We start from the raw sequence: 27,754 nt of genomic DNA on the forward strand, positions 1-27,754 counted from the left end.
ATTAGAATCAAACTGTCATACATGCTTGGGCTTCAGTTCAGAGGCAATCTGTTACTGCTTTCAGTGGCTAAATTTCACCACATCTTGGCTGCAGTGCTAAATGGAAGGCTCCTTTGTGGATTTTAAGTGCAATACTATCTTCTTACCAAGCTGGGGAGGAGGGGAAAAGAGAGAGATAAGAGAAGAAAGAAATGTGAGGTTTGAGAACAAATCGTCACTAAAGGATCTGGCTGATTCCCACAATACCTGCTTGGTGCTTCTGAGAAATTGATGGAGTAGTGAAGGAAAGAGGAAAAAATGGCAAAATTCTGCCAGCAAAGAGAGAACTGTTCTGCTGATGAGCTCTGTGCATCATAAGATAATCAGTAGGTTTTCTGTTGTTTTAATAACGTTTTTACTGAGTAATCAGATTAATTAAAACCAACCTACTGGTCACGATATCTAACATTATGCAGTTGCTTTTGGCCAGCAAGATACAGATAAAGTAAAAATACACATTTATAAAATGAATGTTGTTCCTATTAGCCCTCCCATTTCAAATTCATTATTTAGATGAAAAGTTATTTCTGTGAAGAAGAAAGATTCATTTTAAAAACTGTGATCTAAACTAGCCGTTTCTTGATAGCTTCTATCTTGGCTGCCCATATTGTACTCAAATCAAAATCGTGCAGTTCTTACTCATGCTTCCTGAGCCTTCTATAGCAGTTTCATCTATGTTGAAGAGCCTGGGTGAGAATTGCCACCATCCTTATTCTCATACCGCCACTTTCTAGTCTCTCCAGTTGTTTTGTATACACACAGTACAGAATTTGTTCAGTGCCTCATCTAATATATTTTTTCAAATCTAACTTGTGGATATGAGGCTGCCTTTTGGACATACTGTTTTGGGGACCATATGGTGCTGCTCCTCAAAAGGTTTGACTTTTTAAAACTGAAAAGTAAAATTCTAGTTTAAATATTTCTAACTTCTCCAAGTGATTTTTTTTTTTCTCCTTCAATTTTCTCCACTATTCTGTTCAATGAGCTAGCCCTCGCTGGTTACATAGGCACTTCACTAACTTGCCCAGGTGAAAATTCTTCAGGTATGAGTCTAGTTAGTAAGGATTGGTGGGCTATTCAATCTTGGGGACATCATAGTGAAGGCCATTTCTCATCTGAAATTTATGCATGTGTGCTTCCCAGGCTGCTAGATCAGAGGTGGGAACTCTGATGGACTTTTCCCCTCTCTAGACCAATTTTGGGTCTCTCTTGCCCTCTCCCCTTTTCCTGGCAATGCATTAGATAATATAGGCTGAATTAGCAGCAACTAAGGATCAGATCTGGACCTCTTCTATGTGGTTCAGCACCTTGATTTGTCCTTTGAACCATTGGGGGAAGGGGTCAATAGTATACATTTTTATTACTACAAAGCTGCTGGTAAACCTTTTGATTCAGTGTGAGTTGAATTCTGATCTGAGAAAAACGTTATTTTTATTTTTACCTCTAGCACCCGTATATCTATCCTGTCACCTTTGCCACAGCTAGCGAATCGTCTGGACTCGTAATCCGAATGTATAATGAGAAAGGAACACTAAGAGATTATATCTGCAAGGTACGTCCCATTAAATAACATAATATTAAATTAGACTAAGCTGTTTTCAAAGATCTTTTCTGCCAGAATTTTCAGAAATAGAATTTGATTTATGTCTGAACATTGATACTTTTAACATTCCTCTATCACCCCCTTTGCTGCCAACAGCGACTAAAGGCATCACAGTATTGCAACCCAAGGTCTAGAAATTGCTTTCATCCCGTTTTCAGATGCAGAATGGTCAAGAGGCTCCTAGCATGCACCAGAGGCTCGCCCAAAATTGGTCCTCAGGCCTCATCTTAATAATAGCTGTGGACGCCTCCAGGACTGCTCTTAAGTTTGAAGTTCTGTTCAGCTGCAAAGTTAATCACTAACTGAGCTGGTTTGTGAACCTGAAACTCCCATATTCATTGACCATATATGTGGTTGAAAATACAGTCATATTAAACAGTTCATCTCTTGGAGAGCCATCTTCTAGTCATGTTGCAGTGTTTTAAGAAGACATTTTTAGAAACAAGAAACAGCATGCTGAAAATAATTTAATGATGTGATAAAGAATTGTGTAAATAATCTTTCAAAGCTGAGGGTACATTGTGGCAAATGAGCAACATTTCCATATCACGGTTTACTCTGATTTCATTGTGAGCAATATTATACATTCATTGTCTACTGGTGAAACTGTAAAGTGGTGTTTCATACAGCTGCAGTAAGATTAGAGAAAATTAAAAACCATCAACCTTGTAGTGCTTCAAATGTTACTGATTGGTTGATTAGAGAGACTAGTTATCTCCATGTTGATCAACCGAGGTATTTGAATGTTCTGAAGTATACACATTACATGCTCTTGTAAAAGGCTGACGAAATTTACAAATAAATTTGTTTATTTAAAATCCAAACAAAATATTTTTATGTAATTATGAATATAGAGTATAGATTTTGTTTGCATCTCTGTTCTTGTTAAATAGATTTAACTATATTTTCAATTATAGTAAGCCATACTTTGGTTATAAAGTAGTTGTAATCTAATTTGGTTTATGTTTGGTTACAAAGAATGTCCAGTATTAACTGTTTGGCCCTTAACTTTGTGACACATCGGACCATAATCACTCAGTTGCTGTTTTGCTAAGAATGCCATCAATCACAAACCAATAATATGCCTGTTCTTCGGACCACTTACAGAACATTCCAGTTAACCACAGATAAATTGCAATTCTGTTAAATGTAATTTATTTTGCATAAAGGCTAAACCAAAAGATCCTTTTATGAAGAAATACTGCAGCCCTAAGAAAATTCAAGGGCTTGACCTTCAACAGATAAAAACGTTTGGGAGACAAATACTGGAGGTAAATCTATCTGTCTTTAAAATTGTTGATTATTAACCTCATTTAATGTTCCTTAAAATAATTCTACTTGACATTTGTGTATTTTTTGTTTTGTTTTGGTAAGTGCACACCTTGGTGATCAGTTTGATTTTGATTCTAGGTCTTGAAGTTTCTTCACGAAAAAAGAATTCCGTATGGACACCTTCACCCTTCAAATGTGATGCTTGATGGAGATGCATGTAAATTACTGGATTTAGAAAACTCATTGTTAGGATTGCCTAGCTATTATAGACCTTATTACACGCAGTCCAGGAAAATCAATGTGAGTATTCACTGTCCTCATTATGTGAATAAATATTTTGATTCTTTTAAAACTGCTATCCTCCACTTGTTTTTGTTTCGGGTCCCTTTTCCTCACTATTGGTTCGTATTGCATCGCCTTAGGTCAGTTAAAAGAGGCACTTTTACAGGGTACAGTTAGTCTTAGCTTTTCCTCTCCTAGTAAAGAAGTGCTTTATCTAGTAGCCAGGCATTAGAACTGATGCAATTCAGGGCCGGTGAGATTGAATGCTAGTTAAGGCTGGGATTGAAGTTTTTTACCCTTTGGGTTGTTGACTACAAAACAGTTACAATGTTGCGGAATAGAAATTGGAATAAATTTAAAATTCGTTATTGTTCATAATAGGTGAAACCCAAAAATACTGTTTGTTTTTGCTATGAAGACTGGATCCTCTTTTTCGAACACACAAGTGTCCAAATCCAAGTTCACAATGACCACAAGGCTAATTAATTATTCTGAGACTGATTAGGATAGTTTCACAATTAAGTTGTTACAAACATTGTTGCCTCCGGAGCATATAGGGTGTAAAATAGTGGTAACAAATCGGCTGCCCGTTATATACCCCACCCATTCCGTCATTGAAAAGGAAAACTAGGCGGGGTGTATAGTGGGCGGCCGATTCGCTACTGCCCATTTTGCTTTCCCACCAAAGTTGAATTTCACCTCTGTAGTTTGTCAAGTTGAATAACAATTGGGAATGAATTTAGACTTTTTTTTACTGTTGATGATGAGAAATCTTTTCTTATATTTTAAAGGTTAAAAAAGTAACTACTTAATCTTTCATTCAGATATTTGGGGAAATCTTTCCTGTAAAATTATCTAAAAATTCCTGTGTGGAGGTGGGCTGGAGATGGCTTCCCATAGAGTAACAAGATTTGTGTTCAGATTTTGATTCTCTACATGTGAAGCTCTTGATTTCTGGAGAAGATGTCAGTCAAGAGGGGTGGTGGGGGGAGAGAGGTGAAAGTGCTTCCCTAGAAATAAGGACAAAGAGGAAATCGGAGGGGTGAGTCGACCGTATCGTCTTCCTTAGTTGCGATGTCCTTGGCTGGAATCTTTTAGAAAGGGAAAAATGTTTCATTTTCACATTGCAATATTTGATTATCACATTTAGCATGTATAATAAATTTGTTCTGTATATGTGAACTTTATAGACTACAGAAGCTATTGATGTGTATTCCTTTGGCCACTTACTATATGAAATGACTTATGGGAGGCCACCAGATTCAGTGCCAGTGGACAGTTTCCCATCTGCTCCCTCATCATATATAGGTTAGAATTCTTTTTAATCACTTCTTTATTTATTGATTATTACTAACATGTTTTTACAAGCCTGGTTGATGTGTCTTAGTTGATATTACATGCATATTTTTTCCCTCTAAGCTTGTAAGTTCAATCATTATACCATGAGCTTCTGTGATTTTTGAATTTGTCAGTGTTCTAATGCAATTGCACATGGAGAAGGAAGACTGCTGCTAAACCTTCTGCATCTATTTGTCTTGCTTCCATTATCCCAGTATTAGGTGTGTTCTTGACAACCTCGTCAGAATGCAGATCACTTGCCCTTTAATTATCAAAGCATTTTGAAATGTTGTATTGTGCCCCTTTAAAACCTACCTCTGTGACCACCTATCCGAATATCTCCTTATCTGGCTCGGTGTCTAACTTTATTTGATAACACTCCTGTGAAGCGCCTTGGGACATTTTACTACGTTAAAGGTGCTATATAAATGCAAGTTGTTGTTGATGACAATACTTTTCACTAATTCTTATCTCACAAAACTTAAAAGCTGATGAGGTTGTAACATATGCAGGACAAGATTTGTGCTGCACGTACCTTACAACACTTCTGCTGCCAGTACCGTACAACACTGTGCTGACTCTAGCGTAATGCCAGTAGGCAAATCAGACAGCATTATTTCCCCAGATGAGTCTGAACTCTCCTAATGTGATTTTCCCAGCTCCTTCAGAGGCAGCAGTGCCTGACAAGCAATGTAAACTGCAAACAGGCTGTTTTTATATATAATTTACCTAGCAATCAGGAAAAGTCTGCCAGCTAGAGTTGTTAGAAATGCAATTAGCAAGTTTTAAACTGCTATTCGTTTGGGTGAATAATAACCCAGGTGAAAGAGTAGCATGCTAACCCATTGTGCCACTTGGTCTGCAATTTCCACTTGGTCTGCCATTTCTATCTGTTTTGCTTTTTTTGGTGAAACTCTAAATGCTGGTGGCATCATGGATAGTTACTGCGACCAAAAGTGTTAAGAAACATGAGTGCTTAAAGACAACTTTGTGTTAAATTATCTCCCTTTATAGTGCTGGGCTCAGTGATAATTTCAAGCCAGTACCTATGATGATGACGACAACAGCATACTCTGGGAGCAATTATTAATTGCTGGACTCAGGAAAAGCCAAGCGTTTTTTTGTCTCTCGCTATTCCCAATCTCATCACAGACTTGGTCCAAACACGGACACCAGAGGTGAGGTGAAAGTGACCGCCTTTGACATCAAGGCAGCATTCGACCGAGTGTGGCACTAAGGAGCCCTAATAAAACTGAAGTCATTGGATATTGGGGGGGGGGGAATCTCCGGTCTAAACATCCACTTCCTCCACCACCAGAGTACACACTTACAGCCACAGTACAATCTACAGGATGTACTGCAGCAACTTGCCAAGGCTTCTTCGGCAACACCTCCCAATCCTGTGATCTCCACCACCTAGAAGAACAAGGGCACCAGGTGCATGGGAACACCATCACCTTCAAGTTCCCCTCAAGTCACACATCATCCTGACTTGGACATTTTTGCTGTTTCTTTATTGTTGCTGGGTTAAAATCTTGAAACTCCCTCCCTAACAGCATCCTGAGAGCACCTTCACCACATGGACTGCAGCGATTCAAGAAGACGGCCCACCACCACCTTCTCGGGGCAAATAGGGATGGGCAATAAATGTTGGTCTTGCTAGCCATGCCCACATCTTGAGAATCAATAAGCTGAAAGTGATGTAATGTGAATGAAGTCATTGATGTTTCATGTTGGATGGTAGCGTTTTGTGAGTCCAAAACAATTTTATACAATGAGTGTGTCATCAGGATCAGTGTCAGGACTGTTTTAGACAGGTGTATCAAGTGGTACAGTATCACACAGCTGCTGTCACTCTTCATTCAAGTTACAGAAAAAGCAAAAAATTCTCAAATAAACTTAAATGTCTGAAAATGTAATTAAAAATATTCTCAAACCCATCACAAACTACATTCCAACCAAGGCCACAAAACTGCACAATCATGGCACACAACTGTCATGTTGCTTCTTTCAACTTTGTTGCTGGTATAATATAAGGTTAAGTACATTTTGTATTTACGTATGATGCTAGATTTCTGCCCTCTTAGTATCCTGTGATTATTTGAGTGAGAATGGCAACTGGAATAATTTTTCATTTTAACTGTCATTCACTTGGTGCACGCTTGCTACAGAACTAAACGAGCTATTGCCTCAGAACAGCTCACATTTTTTATCTGCCATAGTTTCTTGATTTAGCAATTTTGTTATTCTTAAAGCAGAGTTCCCTTGGGGCAAGTAATCTGAAATAACATTAATTTTGGATATACTTCTGGGGCAAACAGGCATTGTGAACTCAAAGTACTTTGGTAGCTGAGTTTGTAGCTGCAATTTAGCTATAGATTTTAACAGCTTTAAATGTTATAATTTCAGAGGTATGATCATTACTGTTGTTTTTTGATTTCATAAATATTTAAATTAAATATATTTTCCCCTCTCCAATTTTTCTCCCACACTGCTCCTTTCCTAGAGGCTGTAACTTATTCTGGGGTACAGTCCATGGTGTTAACAGTGCCCATGACTATTCTTCGTTTGTATCTTTGCACAGTGAATATCAGCAAGCTATTTGACTGTAGGATCTGATCTTGTCTTCACCTGATATTCATTCATCCAATTCGAGCAGGAAAATCCTTAGATAATGATCAGGACCAAGGCCCTGCCAAATATCCTTCCCAGCCTGGGGAAACTGAGGCCAGTTGTATCAGCTTTACTGCCACTCCAGTTGAGATAAATTAATAGGGCATAGGCCAGGGATTATTGATCTTTAGGGCCCAGGGCTGTACCCTATGGTGTATTTATCCACTCAGCAATTGTTGAGTTTCAAATGGAATGTAATATTAACATTCATATACTGAACTCGTCAATACAGTTCTGGATCAATTTGTGTAGTGGTGTTACAAATTCGGTCTGCTGTGAAATCCATTTCGGGGTCAATGGCGTCTTGTCACTCCAGTAAATGATTCCAACTTCCCTTTATGTGCCGGAGTAGACTTACATTGGCCAGTTCCTATATACACCCCCTTGAACCAGATATTCATGTCTTTCGTGCACGCCTCTCCAATCTTTTTGAAGACGGGCTGAGAAAACACCAGGTATGGCAAGGACTGAGCAACATCTATGATCGATCTCACTTAATTCAAACAGTACAACTTTTTTGTGTAATAATACAAAATAATGAATGTCCTACGCTTCCCAGCATCAATGAGTCATCTTGCTTGACTTAAACAAAATAGCTTCAAACCAGCCTCCTACATTCTCCTTCCTTGAGCCTAGCAACAGCTTGCCCGCACATCTTTCTGTTTGCAAGCACGACTGACTTCACAGCCTTTGTTGGATCTGACTGACTGCCTGTCTCTGTTTTCTATCCTCATGTTCACAGTCAGAAGGGAAGGACTACCACACAAGCCCTGCTGAGCACTGGGGACCAGAGACATCCCAACACATTGGGTGTTAAGTGTTTATTGATTGCCTAGACAGGCTAACAGATTGCTTCTTGTTTACAGTCTTTGGGGAAAACTTCAATGTCCAGTCTATTAGCATATTAACCTAGTCTATTTAGTCTTGGGACTTTTCTAAGCTTGTGTGAATACACCGTTGCTTTGAAAATTCAACATTTAATGTTTCCTAAATCCTTTCTTTGAATAATTGTTTTAAAAATCCCAAAATGTGACAAGTGATGTTGATGAGTTCTATGCTATACTCACTGCTTGCATAACATAAAACTCCATATATACGTGCTTCAGTGCACTTGTAGACTGTGATTTAGTATCCATCCATAAGAACATAAGAAATAGGAACAGGAGTAGACCATATGGCCCCTCAAGCCTGCTCCCCCATTCACTAAGATCATGGCTGATCTTTGACCTCAACTCCACGTTCCCACCCGATCCCTTGATTCCCTTAGAGTCCAAAAATCTATCGATCTCAGCCTTGAATATGCTCAACAACTGAGCATCCACAGCACTCTGGGATAGAGAATTCCAAATATTCACGACCCTCTGGATGAAGAAATTCCTCCTCATCTCAGTCCTAAATGTCCGACCCCTTATCTTGAGACTATGTCTCCTAGTTCTGGACTCTCCAGCAAGGGGAAATACCCTCTCCGCATCTACCCTGTCAAGCCCACTTAGAATCTTTTATGTTTCAATGAGATCACCTCTCATTCTTCTAAACTCCAGACAGTATAGGCCCATTCTACTCAATCTTTCCTCATAGGATAATCCTCACATCCCAAGAATCAACCTTCGTTGCACCACCTCTAAGGCAAGCATATCCTTCCTTGGGTAAGGAGACCAAAACTGTACACAGTACTACAGGTGTGGTCTCACCAAAGCCCTGTACAATTGCAGCAAGACTTCCTTACTCTTGTACTTCAACCCCTTGCAGTAAAGGCCAACATACCATTTGCCTTCCTAATTGCTTGCTGTACCTGCATGTTAACTTCCTGTGTTTCGTGTACAAGGACACCCAAATCCCTCTGACGACTAACATTTAACAGTTTCTCACCATTTAAAAAATATTCTGTTTTTTTTATTCTTTCTACCAAAGTGAATAACCTCACATTTCTGCACAGTGCACTCCATCTGCCACCTTCTTGCCCATTCACTTAACTTGTCTATATCCCTTTGCAGACTCTTTGTGTCCTCCTCACAGCTTACTTTCCCACCTAGCTTTGTATCGTCAGCAAACTTGAATACATTACCCTCAGTCCCTTCATCTAAGTCATTAATATAGATTGTAAATAGCTGAGACCCAAGCACCAATCATTGCGGCACTAGTTACATCCTGCTAACCCGAAAATGACCAGTTTATTCCTACTCTCTGTTTTCTGTTTTTTGAAAACAGTTTTGACAAACATTTCTTGGGTGAAACTGCTCCATTTATGACATATTACTTTTTCAATAAGAGAGAAAGTAGAGGTTCCATGGCCACAAATCATACATGTGCATAATTTAATGTTTCCTAAATCCCAACTGCTTCCTGCCTGCTCAAGCTTTCCCATTACAGTTGCTGCTAAGTTGAAGTTTTTTTTTGGGGGGGGGGAGAGAATATTATGGCATGCTTTTTTTTAAAGTCTGAGGTAAGTTCCTTTTATGAAAAGAATTATTACAGTAGAGAAAGGAATTGGGGGAGTTTGAGATAAGTGGAAATGGGATTAAAGTAGATTGGTCCAGTTGAGCGAGTACCAGCACAGGCGTGATGAGCCAAATGGCTCTTTCTGTGCTGTAATTTCTGTGAGTCTGTATTAGTAGTTGCAAGCAACTGAATTATCTATGTTGATTAGTTCCTATTTCCTATTATAGATGAGATATTAATCTATAAGATATAACTACTGTGCGCTACACTTTTTTTAACTTCCGTTTTGTCGATTGCTTTGACTAAATCAAAAATGTGCAAGGAACAGGATGATTTTTAAGAATGGAATCTGAATTTTCTTTTACAGTATCTGTGTTGCAGTCTATCCTTTCTACAGAAGCCTGGAAAACAAGCATGCCAACAATTGCCCAGCTGTTAGAGTCACCGTAAGTAGAAAACCATGTGGTTTAGTTCCTGCTTTAGGAAGTTTGCACAGCAATGCAGCAATTATTTGTATCTTCAAGTGCATGATAAATGGGAGCCATTCGGACAAGGATTTGTTTTGTTGGCTTAATGTTATTTTGTAGACTTATGGGTTGAACTGTTTTTGAGCTTATCAGGTTTTCCGAGTTTACAAAACACACAAGTAGACCAGATCGGTAATCTCAACACAAATCAATAACACAAATAAATGCAGTACTACCCTTGAAACAAAAATCACATTCTCAAATTAACACAGAAATGCACTGTCTATTATGTTGGTGTGATGCTACTTGTGGTCACTTTTGCCTTTGTCACTTTACCTGATCAATGTGTCTGACCCTCAATTCAAGGCCTGCCCAGCTGTCAAGCTGAGAGTCAGCATTGCTGTCCAACAACAGAATGCAAGGGACTGTAATGAAGCAGTAGGGCATGATCAAAATCAGGAGCTCACAATATGGGAAATTGTGGGCTTGGATCTACATCTTATCAGCCTGTCATGCAGTGTGTGTTAGAACATTTCTGAAAGTTGCCTTGAACCATACAGTGGGATTTTTTTAAAATTTTTTTTATTCATTCACGGGATGTGAGCGTCGCTGGCAAGGCCGGCATTTATTGCCCATCCCTAATTGCCCTCGAGAAGGTGGTGGTGAGCCGCCTTCTTGAACCGCTGCAGTCCGTGTGGTGACGGTTCTCCCACAGTGCTGTTAGGAAGGGAGTTCCAGGATTTTGACCCAGCGACAATGAAGGAACGGCGATATATTTCCAAGTGGAGGGGAACGTGCAGGTGGTGTTGTTCCCTGCTGCCCTTGTCCTAGGTGGTAGAGGTCGCGGGTTTGGGAGGTGCTGTCGAAGAAGCCTTGGCGAGTTGCTGCAGTGCATCCTGTGGATGGTGCACACTGCAGCCACAGTGCGCCGGTGGTGAAGGGAGTGAATGTTTAGGGTGGTGGATGGGGTGCCAATCAAGCGGGCTGCTTTATCTTGGATGGTTAATAGCAATTGGCTCCCTACTAATGTAATAGAAAGTTCATGCGTTTTGTAAACTCAGGAACCTAGTGAGCAACACTAATATTATGGAAAACCAATTATGCTGAACTGTAAGATGCAATTCATTTTAATTGATATTTAGCATTATTTGACATATACATTGTTTTAATGTTCTTTTAACAAATTTAATTAGAAAAATCAAAAAAATTGTATTTTCTTTTCTACTTAATATAAAGTTGCACTAAATATGGATATTTACTAAATGCACTTACAATGCATTGATTTTTTTTTGTGTTTTAAAGTTTTTTGGCTTTAACATTACTTCTGTAGTAGAGGTGGTTTAAAAACCTGGACCTAGGATCTGGGAATTACTGTTTGTATGCTAACGAGGTGTTAACCATGCATTGTTTTTGGTTTGTGTGTGATGCTGAGCATATGCCTGAACTCGCAATCTTCCTGTTTTGGCCATGCATGATAGTTGGAGCACTTCAGCGCTCTCTGCAAACTGTGCTTAATCATAATTTCAAGGGCCTTATTGAGCTTTGAAGTTTAAAACTCCTTGGGAAGCAGCACTTGATTGTGACCAGCAATTTCAGATTCAGACACGGAGCACAGAAAGCAGAGGAACAGCTGTTTGATGACCAGGCACTGGTTCAGAGAGTGAGAGGACAGAGAGAAACCATATATGGCTGAGAGGTGTACTCTCTCCCAGAATTGGTTGGTTTTCCAAGAATTGGAAGAAATAGCCACGATGAATGGCGTTTCCAGAATCTTCAGGACATGAACGGATGTGAGAAAAAGAAGACAGATTTGAAGAAATCGACCAAGGTTTGTCCTAGGAATGCTATCTATGCTCAGCACTTGTCACAAATGAGCATGAGTAAAAGTTATCCCAGACCAACCTCTCATCTTTTGCCGCTGCTGCTTGACGCAGTTTGGTATGATGATATTAACCATTACACTGCTGAAATTAACACACTGATATATTGCTAGAATTCCTTAAATGCCAAGAGTACAGTTTGTGAAATAGCCAATTTGTAAGTATACTTGACATATCATGTGCACAGCAAGACACTTTCCAGTTAGCCACTTTATTCAGCATTGTCTTGGCCATGCATACACAATATTTCAGTGCCACACAAATTATACAGCTCCCTGACATTGTGAATTCTTTGTCCTTTGCTGCGCCTCATGACATTTTTTTCCTACTTGCTTGATAAGATGGCATTCAGTAGAAGGGAAGAAACCCATTCAAGGAGGCTACACTGGAGATAATTGGAAATGAGAGCATATAAGGGATGGCGAAATTGGAGATCACTGCAGAGTTAACGGCTAGGTCCCTCGTACGTTATGCTTATGTAAAGTAATGTAGCACAGCTAAATCTCGGTGGCAGACTACTAACCTGATATATCGCTGTAAACATTGTGCAATGACTGTGCTACCATAATTTTACATACTGACACTGTCCTACACAAATGAAGAAACAAGGTGAAGCCCCTGCCATTGCCTCCTAGGATACTCCCTGTGGAACCAGCACCGCCTCAGCCTAGTACCAACAAATTGATACCTGGATATGGACAGCGCACAGTGAATTGGATGAGGGATCACAGGATGATACTATGCTTAAGTGAGGAAGAACAAGTGATGTTGGCTGCCCAAGTTCAGGAATGTGCTAGCAAAGGTCCAACATGAAACCTGGCCCTGCTGCAGCACCTGAGGATTCAGACTCCACGAGGCTTTGCTTATAAATGAAGACTGTTCTCTGAGGAGGATGCCTCTATGCAAAAACACACTAAGGTTTTAGGGGCATTCTGGAGGTGTCCACTGTCATCTGTGAAGCCATGGAGGAAAGAATGTCTGCACTGAAGTCTACTGTGGAACGTGTGACACTGCTCTACTGGACTTTCAGTGTGGGAGCATCCCTCATGAATGCTGAAACTGCTGCTTTGGAGGTATTGGTGCTGATCTGCAAATTACCTTTTTATACAACTTCAACATGCCTAGGAAGAGCTTTAGACAATCTTGAGGCCAGGATTCTCTGACCTCATAGATGCCCACTGTTATCCTCAGACAGATCAGTGTGCAATTTGACGGCATGCTGTCCAGCAGAGTTATGCATGCCATTGTCAAGGATGAGGTGGTTGGCTCTCACATCAGCATCACCTCTGGATCATCACTCTTTGGGGGCACAGCAGCTGTTAACATTGCTGCATCACATAAAATGCCCTCTACGCTCAAAACCAGTAGAGGCGTTGTCCACCAGAATCCCAGCATGTTTGCAGTTAAACTCTGCAGCCAGCTAGCATATCTGATCCTCCCATCAGGGAAATCATAAAAGAGCAGTAGTGTGGTTAGGGGTTGCACATGAATTGCAAATTAGTGCAAGGTGAAAGCACCATCGCAAATCATACTGGCACATATTCACAACACATATAAAAGAATACTTTCTAATTATATATTGTGCTAAAGCCTTTGGGAGAGTAATGGTAGACCAGACATTTAGATAACTAAATATGTTATTTTAACATGGTGGGAATTGAGAAAGAAGATGATGTTAAGATCTAGAGCTATCTACGGTTGGTTTTGTTGTTGTAATCCCAGGATTGGTGGGAAGACATTTTATATTAGTGCATGTTGCATAACTGTTCCTTGCTGCATTGGCGGATCTGCGGCTGGCTCATCAGCATCACAGTCCTCCTTCTTCTGTGCTATGGGTTGACCATTCTGTGCCAATTCCTTTATGATGTGGAGATGCCGGTGATGGACTGGGGTTGACAATTGTAAACAATTTTACAACACCAAGTTATAGTCCAGCAATTTTATTTTAAATTCACAAGCTTTCGGAGGCTTCCCCCTTCCTCAGGTGAACATCGTTCACCTGAGGAAGGGGGAAGCCTCCGAAAGCTTGTGAATTTAAAATAAAATTGCTGGACTATAACTTGGTGTTGTAAAATTGTTTACAATTCCTTTATGGTTAGATCTCTTTTCAGAGCAAACTTATGAAGCATGTCTTAATTATTCTGGAGACCTGAGAGGGGTGCTGTACAGTATGGACCCATACATTAGTCTAGGCATGTGAAACACTGTTTAAGGATATGCTGTATCACTGTCCTTGTAACAGAACCAGTGGTCCTACTCTGTATGTAGTCTGTATCAGGAGGCAGAGCTGCATAGGATAGCCCTGTTCTCCCAGCAGATATCTTCTTGCTTTTCTGCTTCAAATAACAGGTGCACAAAGGTTTGCCTTAATATGAAAGTATCATGGGAACTGCCGGGAAAGCATTTTCATGATTCTTTGCCGCTGGTCACAGACCAACTGGATATTTATAGAGAAGAAACTTTTTTTTGACATAGGACATAGGCTCAAGTGGCCCCGTAAGCACAATGGATGTCCTGAACTCTGGGGAAGCCAACAGACCTGTAGAATTGTTCTGACTCTGTCGGTTGGTAGGAAGGGTGGTGAAATCATGGGCCCTGTGAAATAAGGCATCTGCCATCTCTGAAATATGTTTATGCACAGCAAACTGACTGATGCAGCATATGTCCCTGTGCTGACCTGGAAGGATCCAAGGCTAAGAAATTGAGGGCCATAGTGACATTAATAGCCACTGGCAGTACATATGGGTGGTAGATGTGGTTTGCGGGTCTAATTGAGCAGGTGGTAGATCTCTGTCACTGCTTCCCAGTTTAGCAGACTATTGCCATTTAAAAAGAAGAGAGAATGGAAAGTCTCAAGTATTGGAGTATGCACCTTGTTTATGGAAACTCAAGCTTCTTACTAGTATTTTCAAACTGGATTCTTTTTTTCATTTTATAATTAGAATATTGAAAAATTGCTTCTCCGCATAGTTGACTGATTGAAGACGAGAACGTTTTGTAGTAAATTCTTTTAAAATCCCGATGGATGGGGACTAGCTGTTTATGCCTTAGGTGGGCAATGGTGGCCAAGGTCATTTATAAATAAGTAATAATGTACTTACTCATTTATATTTTAAAATAAACTATTGCAATATTTTTCTTTAAATACTTGCTTGCCCTGGTTTTGGTCCTACTGAGCTAAGGAATAACAGCACATTTACTTAATGCACAACTGATGTAAATCCTTCTAATAAAGCTCATAACCTGTTTGTTAATTGTTTGATAACTTAGACCTATATGCCACTGCCCTCTTTCAGGTTATTCATTGATGTTGTGCTGCTTAATTCTGAGAAGCCCCAGTTTAAGGTAAGACTTCACTATAGAGGTGTATGCTTGAGAGTATGGAAAAATATCTTGTACAAAGGTCAAAAATGCTATAATGTGACAATATTGCTAAAGGCAATATCTTTAGATTAAATTGAATCAAATCTAAGTGCTCCTTCTTAGAAACTATGATGGATTGTTTTCCATTCGTTTTTGATAAGTTTGCTGGGACACTGGTGAAGACATGTTTTTTTTAAATGCAAATATCGAAACCCCGTTGACTGATTCAATCTAGAAGCATTAGACACATCTCTCGCTCTCTTCCTCATCCATGTCATTGAGAAAATAACCAGTGAACTGTGTGATTTTAAAATGGATGGTGCCTTCCAACACTTGCATTTTAGTTATTTGTTCTCTTCATAAAAATATAGTTAGATTATGATTAATTTAGTATGTAGAGGTATGTGGTGAATTCTCTTACTCTTGCTGTGCTGTTAGTTTCCCAAGTACTAGCAAGTCATTTATACAAAAAAAGTTCAAATATTAGCTGTATAAGTGCTTGCAAGATAAGCCTGCATGTTTCAGGCTCGCAGCTTTTAATAATTACTAGTTGTTGTTTTGTTTGAATTGCTGCTATATTGGTAAATTTGTTGCTTATAATAATTCAGTATTGCACCAGAACTACCATATAACTGAGATTTAATATCTTTTCTGCATATAGTAGTGAAATAATTTAACTTAAAGGCCATTGGAACTCCACATTATGTACTATGAATGCCTTTGTCTCGGCCATTGGCCATATTTTGCAAAAATGCATTCTTTAGTTTTTGTTTTATTAAAAAAATTAAATGTGCCATTCAGTGGGGTTTCGTCCACTAGAATTATAGAATCATGGAATTCTACAACACAGAAGAAACCGATTTTGTCTATCACTTCTGTGCTGGCTCTCTAATGGAATTATCCACTTGGTCCCATTCCTCTGCTCTTTCCCCAAATCCATTAACATTTTTTACATAGAATGTACAGCACAGAAACAGACTATTCAGCCCAACAGATCCATGCCAGTGTTTATGCTCCACACAAGCTTCCTTCCTCCTTACTTCATCTCACCGTATCAACATATTGTTCTATTCCTTTCTCCCTCATGTGTTTATCTAGCTTTCCCTTAAATGTATCTATGCTAGTCGCTTCAACTACTCCTTGTGGTCGCGAGTTCCATATTCTAACCACTCTCTGGGTAAAGAAGTTTCTCCTGAATTGCCTATTGGATTTATTAGTGACTGTCTTCTATTTATGGCCCTTGGTCCTCCCGCAAGTGGAAACTTCTTCTCTACGTCTACCCTATCAAACCCTTTCATAATTTTGAAGACCTCTATCAGGTCACCGCCTCAGTCTTCTCTAGAGAAAAGAGCCCCAGCCTGTTCAATCCTTTTTCAACTATTATCCACTTCCCTTTTAAATGCTAATATGGATTCTGTTTCCACCACTGTTTCTATAAGATAATCCATGTTCTAACAACATGCTGCATATAAAAAAAATCTCCTAACCTCTTCATTCTTTTGGTGATGATCATCTTAAGTTGGTATCTATAAAGCATAAATTTAACGACCAGTGGTAAAAGTTTTTCCCGATTTGCCTTAAAACCCTATATAATTTTGAACACCTCTATTAGATCTCCCCTTAATCTTCTCTGTTCTAGTGAAAGTTTACAGTAAAATTGAAGCTCTAATTTTGATTGGCTGTCTATATAGTATACTGTATTCAGTGTATTGCTTCAGTCTCCAATAACATTTTCCTTGTGTGCAGTTAAACTTACCAAGTAGTTACTTTTATTTTTACATTATTCAGTCAAGCAATTATCGCAGATGGAGCCATGTTCTTCATGTTGGTTACAGGGTTCTGCATAAAACTTATGACTCTGCCACTAAACGTTCAATTTAAATTATAATGAATGATATGATGATCAAATTCAAGATGGTCCTCTTAACTAGAGCTCCACATAGCATACAGAAAGTTCATATCCACCTGCTAAGATTTGATGATGTTTTCCCTCATAAAACTGATGAAATACCAAAGAAAGAATGCCTGCTACTGAACCTTACTTTACAAGTACTCTTACCAATACTACAACCTGTTTTTGGAAACTAGTGAGGGATTCACCAGCTTTTACAGTAGCCACAATGACTACAATCTTTGCGAATGGAAGGCATCCCTTCAAGCTTGTCACAGGAGTTAAATAAGTAGTACCTGATCTTGGATTAGTTCCCATTCTTCAAATGAAAGGAAGGAAATGTGCAAATACTGTATGGATTGAGAGAGTGGAGAGCAGTGATACATCTCCTTCTTCAGATGTACTGGAGGCCTGGACTATTTTTGATATGTTCCTTGATTTTTGAGTAAACTCATCAGATCTTGGTATGAAACTTGGAGATGGCCAAAAACCTTGTGTCCAAATTGCACATGTCCTTTCATCACAGTATAAAGAAGAAATAGGAAAACAGACTGGTGAGAAAGTGTTAAATGTTGGTGTTCAGAGAGACTTGGGTGTCCTCGTACAAGAAACACAAAAAGTTAGTATGCAGGTACAGCAGGCAATTAGGGAAGTAAATGGCATGTTGGCTTTTATTGCAAGGGGGTTGGAGTATAAGAGTAGGGAAGTTTTACTACAGTTGTACAGTAGTGAGACCTCACCTGGAGTACTGCGTACAGTTTTGGTCTCCTTATCTAAGGAAGGATATACTTGCTTTGGAGGCGGTACAGTGAAGGTTCACTAGATTAATTCCTGGGATGAGAGAGTTGTCCTTTGAGGAGCTGTTAAGTAGAATGGGCCTATTCTCTCTGGAGTTTAGAAGAATGAGAGGTGATCTCATTGAAACATATAAGATTATGAGGGGGCTTGACAGGGTAGATGCTGAGAGATTGTTTCCCCTGGCTAGAGTGTCTAGAACTAGGAGGCATAGTCACAGGATATGGGGTCGGCCATTCAGGACTGAGATGAGGAGGAATTTCTTCACCCAGATGGTTGTGAATCTTTAGAATTCTCTATCCCAGAGAGCTGTGGGTGCTGAGTCATTGAATATATTCAAGGCTGAGATAGATAGATTTTTGGACTCTAGGGGAATCGAGGGGTATGGGGATCGGGTGGGAAAATGGAGCTGAGTTTGAATATCAGCCATGATCTTGTTGAATGGTGGAGCAGGCTCGAGGGGCTGGATGGCCTACTCCTGCTCCTATTATGTTCTTATGTTCTAAGCCATTCCATGTAGGACTAGGGAATTAAGAAAATTTACTTATGGTTCCCTAGATGGCCCAACTGGTTAAGGCAGTAAGTAGCTAGGCCAAACAGACTGGGAGGTCCTAGGTTTGAGCTCCAGTCCGTACTGAGTGATTTCAGCCAGGTGGCAGTAGGAGTACTAAAATTGGTCTCAGTACCCCAGGGTAAGGAGGTGAAAAATCAGCAAAGGCTTCTGCTCTTGGGTGCTCTCCAGTGACATCTGCTGGAAGGGTTGGCTTTGGGTGAGGACAGGATGGAACTTGGCTGTGATCACAGGATAAATATGAATGAGGAGGGTCATTAGGTCAATCTTGACTCTTCCATCTAGAAAAACCTACAGCTCCCTCCATAACAGCATTCAACTGTTTGTTAAATGATGGTTTTTGCCTCCACTACCCTACCTGGAGGTCCATTCTGACTGTGCATCATTCTTTGTGTGCAGATTTTTTTGACACCTCCTAAATTTGCCTTTTACAAGTTTGAACTTGTGTTCCTTATTTTACTGTCATAATTTCACTTGATTTGCCTTTTCCATACTATTTATGTCTTCTATACTATTTATCTCTTCTATACTATTTATCTCTCGTACACTCTTGTCGCCATCTTTTAGGGCTTAAAAGTGCAAGTTTCTCCTGTCTTTCCTCATAATTCTATCCTCTGATACTGGGGATCGGACTTTCTCTTCAGGCCTTGAATGTCTACATTGTGTCTTGGTGAGGTTCTTTCACAGACGAATGGCTTACCAATACTCTGTGTCTAGATTCACACATGAGCAAATGCAACTTGAGTGGTACCAGAAAGTTCCAGGTGGTACGATGCTGGATGCTGTATCTTGTCAAGGAGTGAGTGCTTTCTGGAGAGGAAGGGAAGGGAGAAAACTGGCAGAAAAAGTTGGGGGGGGAAGACTAACTTGTTTTTCAATTACTTGATGCAGCAGAAAAATTACATATTTTCTTGCATCTCTGCAGCGTTACCAAAATAGTGACAGAGATCCTAACCAGCTGGGTTTATGTGTAGATACATCTTTGCATCCGCTGTGTAAAGGAGGTCAGTATCACTTTATAAAAATAAAAAAAAACTGCAGATGCTGGAAATCTGAAACAAAAACAAAATCAGAAAAAATCGCAAAGGTACAATTTCAATCTTAATGCCAAGAAAATGCCTGAATTGTGGCAGAAACTTGAATACATTTGCAATTCTCCTTTCATTCTTCCACTCCTTTTAGCCCTGAAAGACTTGAATAGAACTGGCTCAGCACTTAACCAATTCAGAAATACTCATTGAGATTAACAAACACTATCCAGAAAGAAAGCTGAAAAGGTTCAACGCATGTTTTGCAGCCTGCCCAGAATGATACCAGGGTTTAAAGGATTAAATTATGAGGACTGGTTACATAAACTTGGCTTGTATTCCCTTAAATTTAGAAGATTGATGGGGTGATCTGCTTAGGGTATTTAAAATGATAAAGGGGTTCAGTAGGGTAGATACAGAGAAATGATTTCCTCTAGTGAGGGAATCTGGAACAAGAGGGCATAATCTTAAAATTAGAGCCAGGCCATTTAGGAGTGAACTCAGGAAGCACTTTTTCCACATGCATTGTAGTGGAGTTATGGAATTCTCTCTCCCAAAAGGCTGTGGATGTTTGGTCAATTGACATTTTTGAGACTTGAGTGATTTTTTTTTTAGGTAAGGGTATCGGGGATATGGAGCAAAGGCGGGTAACTGGATTGAGCTACAGATCAGCCATGATCTACTCCTGTTCCTATGCCGTAAACTTTTAGAAAACATGCCAGGCAAATGAAGTAGAAATGTGGATGTAGAAAAACAGTTTAGTTTCAGTTGCTAATGATTTAAAAAAATTGGGCAAAAAGAATCTTAATTTTCATTTTCAGGCAAATGGATATTTTGTTTCCAAGGAAAACAGTTTAAATAAATGTCCATGAGACCATGAGAGATAGGAGCAGGAGTAGGCCATTCGGCCCCTCGAGCCTGCCCCACCATTTAATGAGATCATGGCTGATCTGATTTTTACCTCAACTCCACTTTCCCGCCCTTTCCCCATATCCTTTGACTCACTTGCTGATCAAAAATTTGCCTAACTCAGCCTTGAATGTATTCAATGATCTATTCGCACCTGAGGTCGCACCTGAATTTTACAATCTCGTTGGTTGCAAGGTGGCCTCCATGAGCAGCGTATTTGTCCTTCCTCTTGAATCTGAGATCCCTGCTGAATTTACAATCTCATTGGTTGCAAGGGCTCTATGCCTCTATTAATAAAGCCCAGGATCCCGTATGCTTTTTCTAACCGCTTTCTCAATCTGTCCTGCCACTTTCAAAGATTTGTGCATGTATATCCCCAGATCTCTGTTCCTGCACCCCCTTTAGAATTATACCCTTTAGTTTATATTGCCTCTCCTCGTCCTTCCTGCCAAAATGTATCACTTTGCACTTCTCTGCATTAAATTTCATCTGCCACGTGTCTGCCCGTTCCACCAGCCTGTCTCTGTCCTCGAAACCAAACTTTCCAAGGTCCCCCTCAGCCAACCATATTTTGAAACGTAACCATTTGCATCTCAGGATCATACGAGGGGATCTGTTTGAATATTATGCAAAAAATCAGTTCCAAGGCAGGCCCACCTACCAACTCCGTCCCTATATAAAAAAAACAGGGAACAGTGCGGACTCAACAGTCGGACAAATGTCATTTATTTATGTAAAGCCTGAAAAAGGAAACAATCCACATGTTTAGTGTTTGAAACGTTCTTTTCTTTTTGATGTGGCAGGTGCCTAGTAAGCTGAAGGAAGCCTTGAAAACAGCAAAAGAGTGCATGGAGAAAAGGCTAAATGAAGAGCAGAAAGCAGTGAGTCAAACATGCCCTTACTTTGAATATAGCAAAACAAGCTGCAGTGTCACACGCCTGTAACGTCTCTAGAAATTGAGAAACTTACTACTCGCCTGAGAAGTTGCCAGTATGTTTCAAATGTCAATTTTTGCACTTGTAATTACTGCTGAAGAAATAGAATATTTATAGATTACATAATACAAACCAATTTGGCTTAACCAAGGGTAAAGGTGCTTCAGCTGGTCTTTGTGTCCTTGGACCAGGAAGGAGAAAAATCAGCTATGGTTCCTAGCCCTGAACATTCCAACTGGGTCACTGAGTAAAGTGCACATTGGTGAGTTGAGGACAGGATTGGGCTTGCCTCACCATAATTGAATAGCCTGCCAATATCCTTTGTCTAAATTCATACAAGAAAAATGGCTGGATAGCTCCGATAGCACCATAACCCAGCATGAGTCACTGCCTTCAGGAAAGGAGAGATAAGGGAAAGATTTGGAGTGAGGAAAGAAAAAGTTAGGATGCCGTTTTTTTTAAATTGTAAACTGTAAAATACTTTTACATGTTTTGAAGATAAACTGTCCTGTCTAAAAACAGCAGGGTAGATATTAACTATCGGGCGGCAGGCTGGCCGCATGATGCTTCTGGCGGGAGGCCCGACATATTTTGAGAGCTGAGCCTTATTAGCTGAGCTGCTGACGAGCTGCGTGCCCAAAACAGATGTCCTACTGCAGCATGCTGGCTCTGGCTCGGCACAATAGCGGGCAGCATGAAGGCCGACCCAGCCGGCAGGAAGGTGGGTCTTGGGGCAGGGGTGATGATCACAGAGGGGGGATCCCGGGGTGGCAGCGGACCACATTCTTCTTGTGGAACCCGGAGGAATACTACTCCTGTCCCCACAGAAATAGCTTTAGACTTGTCTTTTTGCGGCCTCTTTCTCTTGACCACCAGGTTTTACTGAGCACAGCATCCATGGCGCACGTTCCACACTGTAGGCCCTCTTAGCTGTATTGGGGTCCTGTGTACATCATGGGACCCTGATTTGCATAGATTAATGAGGATCTCAGCTGATTTAGGTGGGCGCATAGGCCACCCAGTAGAAGGCCTAGGTTAAGGTGGTGGCGGAGCTGGAACGAGGCGGTAAGTCAACCACATCGAATTCAACTCGGTTACTGCCCTGTTTTCGCTGGGCAGGTGGACTTAAAATCTCCCCTGCCATCGCATTTGAGGAAAGGAAGTGTTAATAGAATGTTTTGCATCTGTCACTAGATCAGCCACAAACCGGTATAACAATTAGAACACTCTACCTAAACTTTTGATCTGCTAAGAACTAAAATTTCCTTTTGTCTTTATTCCAAAAGATTCATCGGCATAAGAGACTGACGAGGGCACAATCTCACCATGGCTCAGAGGAAGAGAAGAAGAGGAGGAAGATTTTGGCACGAAAGGTGAATTAATTTTAAAGAGATTTTGACTGCTGTGTCAGTTACAGAAATGTATATTCATTTTAGTAAAAATATTAAGTGTCATTTGAACTGGACACCTTGAAAAGAGAAATTTTAGAATCTATACCTTGTTTACTAGAATTACAAATAAGGCAAAAGTAGGAAGCCAATCTCTTGTGAAGATTACATTTAACATTTTGTTTGATATAAATGTTTAATTATATCATGTAATTTTTATCATAATATTCTATAAAGCTGTGGCTTTGTTTCTTAAATAACAAAGCTCTTCTGTTCTGTATCTTTTATTGTAGCAAGCCAAGGTAACAAACAAAAATTGGTTCAATAGAGGTCTAGTTGCATTATTTTACTTGTCTTTTGGCTTTTTGGATTAATTTGCAGCTGTCAGTATTTTGTATTTTTATCTGTTTTATTGCATGTCCATTTTTAATGAGAATTGCACGATACAGTGAAGTTTGCTGTGCCTGTGGTTGCATGGATGGAATATGGTATAGCTGTATGACATGCGTGTTTCACTTTGTTTAAAAAAGCTTTTTCTTACAAGCAGAAGTCAAAGCAGTCTGTAACTGAGAATGAAGCGGATAACTCAACTAAAAGCAGCAACTCAAACAATGCAAATTCTGGTATGTTTTTTTACGTTAAAATTACGTCCGGTAATCAGTTCAAGTTCAGTCAAGAAAGATTTCTGTTCAGGAATAATTTTCAATAGTAACACATCTGAAGAATTCTTTATTTATGTTAAACTTGGTTGGACCACATTGAAATACTATGCACAGTTCTGGTCTCCATATTATAAAAATATAGAAACATTGGAGAAGGTGCAGAAAAGATTCACAAGATGATACCAGAACTGAGAGGATGTACTTATCAGGAAAGACTGAATAGGCTGGGGTTCTTTTCTCTAGAAAAGAGAAGACTGAGAAATGACCTGATAGAGGTCTTTAAGGTAATAATGAAAGGGTTTGATAGGGTAGACATGGAGAAAATATTTCCACTTGTGGGGAAGTCCAAAACTAGAGATCATAAATATAGGATAATCACTAATAAATCCATTAGGGAATTCAAGAGAAACTTCTTTACATGAAGAGTGGTAAGAATGTGGAACATGCTACCACAAGGAGTAGTTGAGGCAGTTAGCATAGATACATTAAAGGGGAAGCTAGATAAACATGAGGGAGAAAGGAAAAGAAGGATATGTTGATAGGGTTAGATGAAGAGGGGCGGAAGGAGGCTTGTGTGGTGCATAAACACTGGCAGAGACCAGTTGGGCCGAATAGCCTGTTCTTGTGCTGTAGACTTGATGTAAACCGCTTTTCTTCTAGGATAATTTTCAAATGGAGCTAATGACCATAGTGGCTTAAATTAAATGCAAAAGTTGTGTACAGAGCAGCCCATTCTCAACCCATAATGGCTGCACTAACCTCAGTGAGGATCGTTTGCCAAAAGAGAGAAATTGGCAGTGCCTAGAAGTGAAACAATACCCCGGAATCCTGTGCATCATAGTGAATGATGAAATTGTATTTTCCAGAATAAGAAGTCTGTTCCTTCAGACTGATGGACTTGTGCTGTTGACTAGAGTTAAGGAGTATGATGCCAGGATATATGGACCATGTAGACTAGGTGCCTCGAGGTTCTTCTGAGACCTTGAGCATCATTGCATGTAACATGACTATTATAAGATGGCATCATTTGGTGCACTTGTGTAGTACAGGTAAATAGAACAGTAACATAAAAAAGCAGCAAGGAACTGTCCAATAGCTTTAGTGGGGAAGACCTTAAAGGATCACAAATTAAAATCCCAGCTTTAGATGATTTCAATTAGTTTTTTTGTGGGGGAATTTTTCTGCGCATCAACTTGAAGGATAGCAGTGCTGAGCAATGGAACACTTCCCCATTTCAAGCTCGCCTAGTCACATAGCACAGTTAGCAACGGAGTAAATCTGCTCTTTCATCAATGTAACATTTCCATTTCTCTCGTCAATTTAAGGGCAGTTTTGTGCTGTGGGAACACATCCACTAGGAATTTGGACGAGACAGCCCAAACTCATTTCATGTTGGTTCCCTCACCATCAGCAGACAAAGGCAGCCTTCATGCCACCAGTCTGGGCTAGATTCCAACTTGGATCTAAGGGTCACAGGGATTTGAATAAAAGGTCAATGTACTAGCCTAGAGCATCACTCATTTGCTCCTGATTTTGACTAGTCTGCCATGATTGGGTAAATTTGTTTACTTTTGCCTTGGCTTTTAATACAGCACTGTAATATCCCATCCCAGATAGGAGAAAATATAGGTAGTGCCAATCCTGGCCTCTTTATAGCCATTCATGGAATAGAATGAGAAAACTCTGTTGTGGCCCAATTTGTCCCACTATCCTGGCTGTAGGAGGAAGCAATATTGGCAGAAGAAAATCTCAAGAAGAAGAATTGAATATTTTTTCCTGACAACTTTTTCACTGGACAAATTTCTCAAATGATTATTGGTGACATTCACCTGAGCCATCAGAATTTTTATAATCTAATGTAGCTACATGGGAGCATACAAGTTCATGCTTCAGTGAATTATTGTGCAATTGTTGAAATGACCAATTATCATTATTCTTTTTCTAAATTTATTAAAATACGGTTGCCCTCTTTCCTGTTGTATACTCCTTGGTTTTGACCTGAAGCTTTTCACGTGTTTAATAATTGGTAACACTCCTTCAGTAACAAATTTGTTGTGTGAATAATACCAAGGATTAATTCAGTAGAATTTAACAAAGTCTTTTCAATGTTTTATGGATTGAAGGTATTCAATCTATGTTCATACTTCTTTCTTCACTGCACATTTAAAAATTACCACACACAAGGTTAAGGTGGAAAAAAAGACTAAAAATACTTGATCTTAAAACTCTCCGTGAATGAGTTTTAGTTCTAATTCAAGGTCCATAATTTTACTTATTAAACAAAGGCCATGACCTGTAAATATATTTTTGAAAGGCAAGGAATCAATAAAGACAAAGAAAAAACAATGTTATTGAGTTTCATCTTTATTTTTATGCGTTACATATTGCCCAGAAGTGTACTGTTTTGGCACAGAAGTTAATGTGTAGCACATGGTGGCACAGGAAAGGTGTGTGGAAAGTCATCTGATGACAAAATGAGCATCAACCATTGAATGAAGTTTTTGCTCTATTCCCTGTTGGTAATGAATAAATCTGTTTTGTAGGCCATTTTCATTATTGATAAAAATGGATTTTACAAGCAACAGTCAGTATGAGGTCAAAGTATTTAATCTGTGTGACCTGTACAGACTGTAACCTTGTACAAGCTATGAATATGACACAAATAAACTGCAATGGACATGGAATAGAAAATAATAACTCCTCTCTGACAAAGATGACCGTTATACTAGTTTGTAGCAGAGTGAAGCCTATGGGGAATGTACCTGAAATTTAAGGAAAAGCTAGATTGCTTGCCCCTTTGCTAGTTCCTTCAGCATATTTTTAATTTATTGTTAATCAAAATATTTATTTTATCAATGTGCTGTGTAAACAAGACAGTTACATATTCATTCCTTTTAACTATAATCTTCCCTTCAGGTTCTGGTGCTAGTTCTCCTTTAACATCACCATCTTCGCCTACTCCTCCATCAACTGGTAGGTAAAAGTGTTTCTTAACATGAATGCGACAAGTACAATCATATAATTAATGGTTACCGTATTTTAGGATGATTTGTGTAGCAAGACATGAACTTTTAAAATTGAAAATCCAAGCTCAACATCATCGGTTCATCTAAGGCTGTTATGACTCTAGAGACGTTAAGTGTTGGTTGAATGTTTGATTTTAAAATGTTAGTAGAATTTGCCTACCTAGAACTTATTGTCTAAATAACATGTAGTCTAAATGAATTTACTTTTTGCTGTATTTGTAATTATGTGAGCAATCAATATAATAATTGAAACATTTGGAAACTTTTTTTTGTGATGTTTAGTACTGGCATCACTAAAGGAGAATGGAAGTAGTTCTTTGATCATAAGTGCCTTTAGGGGTAACCAGGGAGCAACTGCCAATTTACCACCTTATGTAATGCATCCTAATCTGAGTAATGAACTTACATTGGAGCTCAACCTATTACCTGATTGTCTCGCTCTGGGTGGGACTATTGCTGGCCACCTATCACGGCTCACGGGAAAGTCAGAGCCACAGGAATTAGGGGGCTGGGTGCTGTCTCTCTCTCTCTCTCTCTCTCTCATATCTTTACATGTATATAGAATTTATATAGTTTTATATAGAATCAATAACTATTGTATGGAAACTTTGGTACAGCGCAGGTTCACCAGAATACCAGGGCTTAAAGGGTTAAATTATGAGGACAGGTTGCAGAAACTTGGCTTGTATTCCCTTTAGTTTAGAAAGTTGAGAGGTGATCTAATTGAGGTGTTTTAAAATGACGAAGGTATTTGATAGGGTAGATACAGAGAAACTATCCCCTCTGGTGGGGCATCTAAAACAAGTGGGCATAATCTTAAAAGTAGAGCTACGCCATTTAGGAGTGAACTCAGGAAACATTTTTTCACGCAAAGGGTAGTGGAAGTCTGGAACTCTCTTCCCCCAAACCGCTGTGGATGCTGGGTCAATTGAAATTTTCAAGACTGAGATTGATGGCTTTTTGTTGGGTAAGGGTATCAAGGGATATGGGACATAGGCAGGTAAATGGAGTTGAGATACAGATCAGGTATGATTAAACAAATGGTGCAACAGGCTTGTGGGGCTGAGTGGCCGACACCTGTTCCTATATTTGGTGGGAATGAGGGGGAAGGGCAATCTGTTTGGAAAGGTTTACTCTCGGTGCTGCTCTCTTTGGTGGATATATCCTAAGTTCACCAGTGAGTGAGCAATGCT

General features: G+C 39.6%; 1 protein-coding gene across 2 annotated transcripts in view; it reads left to right on the forward strand.

The window, feature by feature from the left end:
• Positions 1–27,754, forward strand: part of pxk (PX domain containing serine/threonine kinase) — a 57,530-nt gene that overhangs the window by 17,491 nt on the left and 12,285 nt on the right. For both annotated transcript variants that reach the window (XM_067998806.1, XM_067998805.1), the window contains exons 8-17: positions 1,487–1,591; positions 2,812–2,913; positions 3,053–3,214; positions 4,387–4,504; positions 10,014–10,092; positions 15,290–15,338; positions 21,354–21,431; positions 22,772–22,858; positions 23,421–23,496; positions 26,452–26,508. In XM_067998806.1, the coding sequence (XP_067854907.1) occupies positions 1,487–1,591; positions 2,812–2,913; positions 3,053–3,214; positions 4,387–4,504; positions 10,014–10,092; positions 15,290–15,338; positions 21,354–21,431; positions 22,772–22,858; positions 23,421–23,496; positions 26,452–26,508 (913 nt within the window). The remainder of the gene's footprint in view (positions 1–1,486; positions 1,592–2,811; positions 2,914–3,052; positions 3,215–4,386; positions 4,505–10,013; positions 10,093–15,289; positions 15,339–21,353; positions 21,432–22,771; positions 22,859–23,420; positions 23,497–26,451; positions 26,509–27,754) is intronic.

The sequence above is a fragment of the Heptranchias perlo genome, chromosome 17 (assembly GCF_035084215.1).
Source record: "Heptranchias perlo isolate sHepPer1 chromosome 17, sHepPer1.hap1, whole genome shotgun sequence".
NCBI lineage: Eukaryota > Metazoa > Chordata > Chondrichthyes > Hexanchiformes > Hexanchidae > Heptranchias > Heptranchias perlo.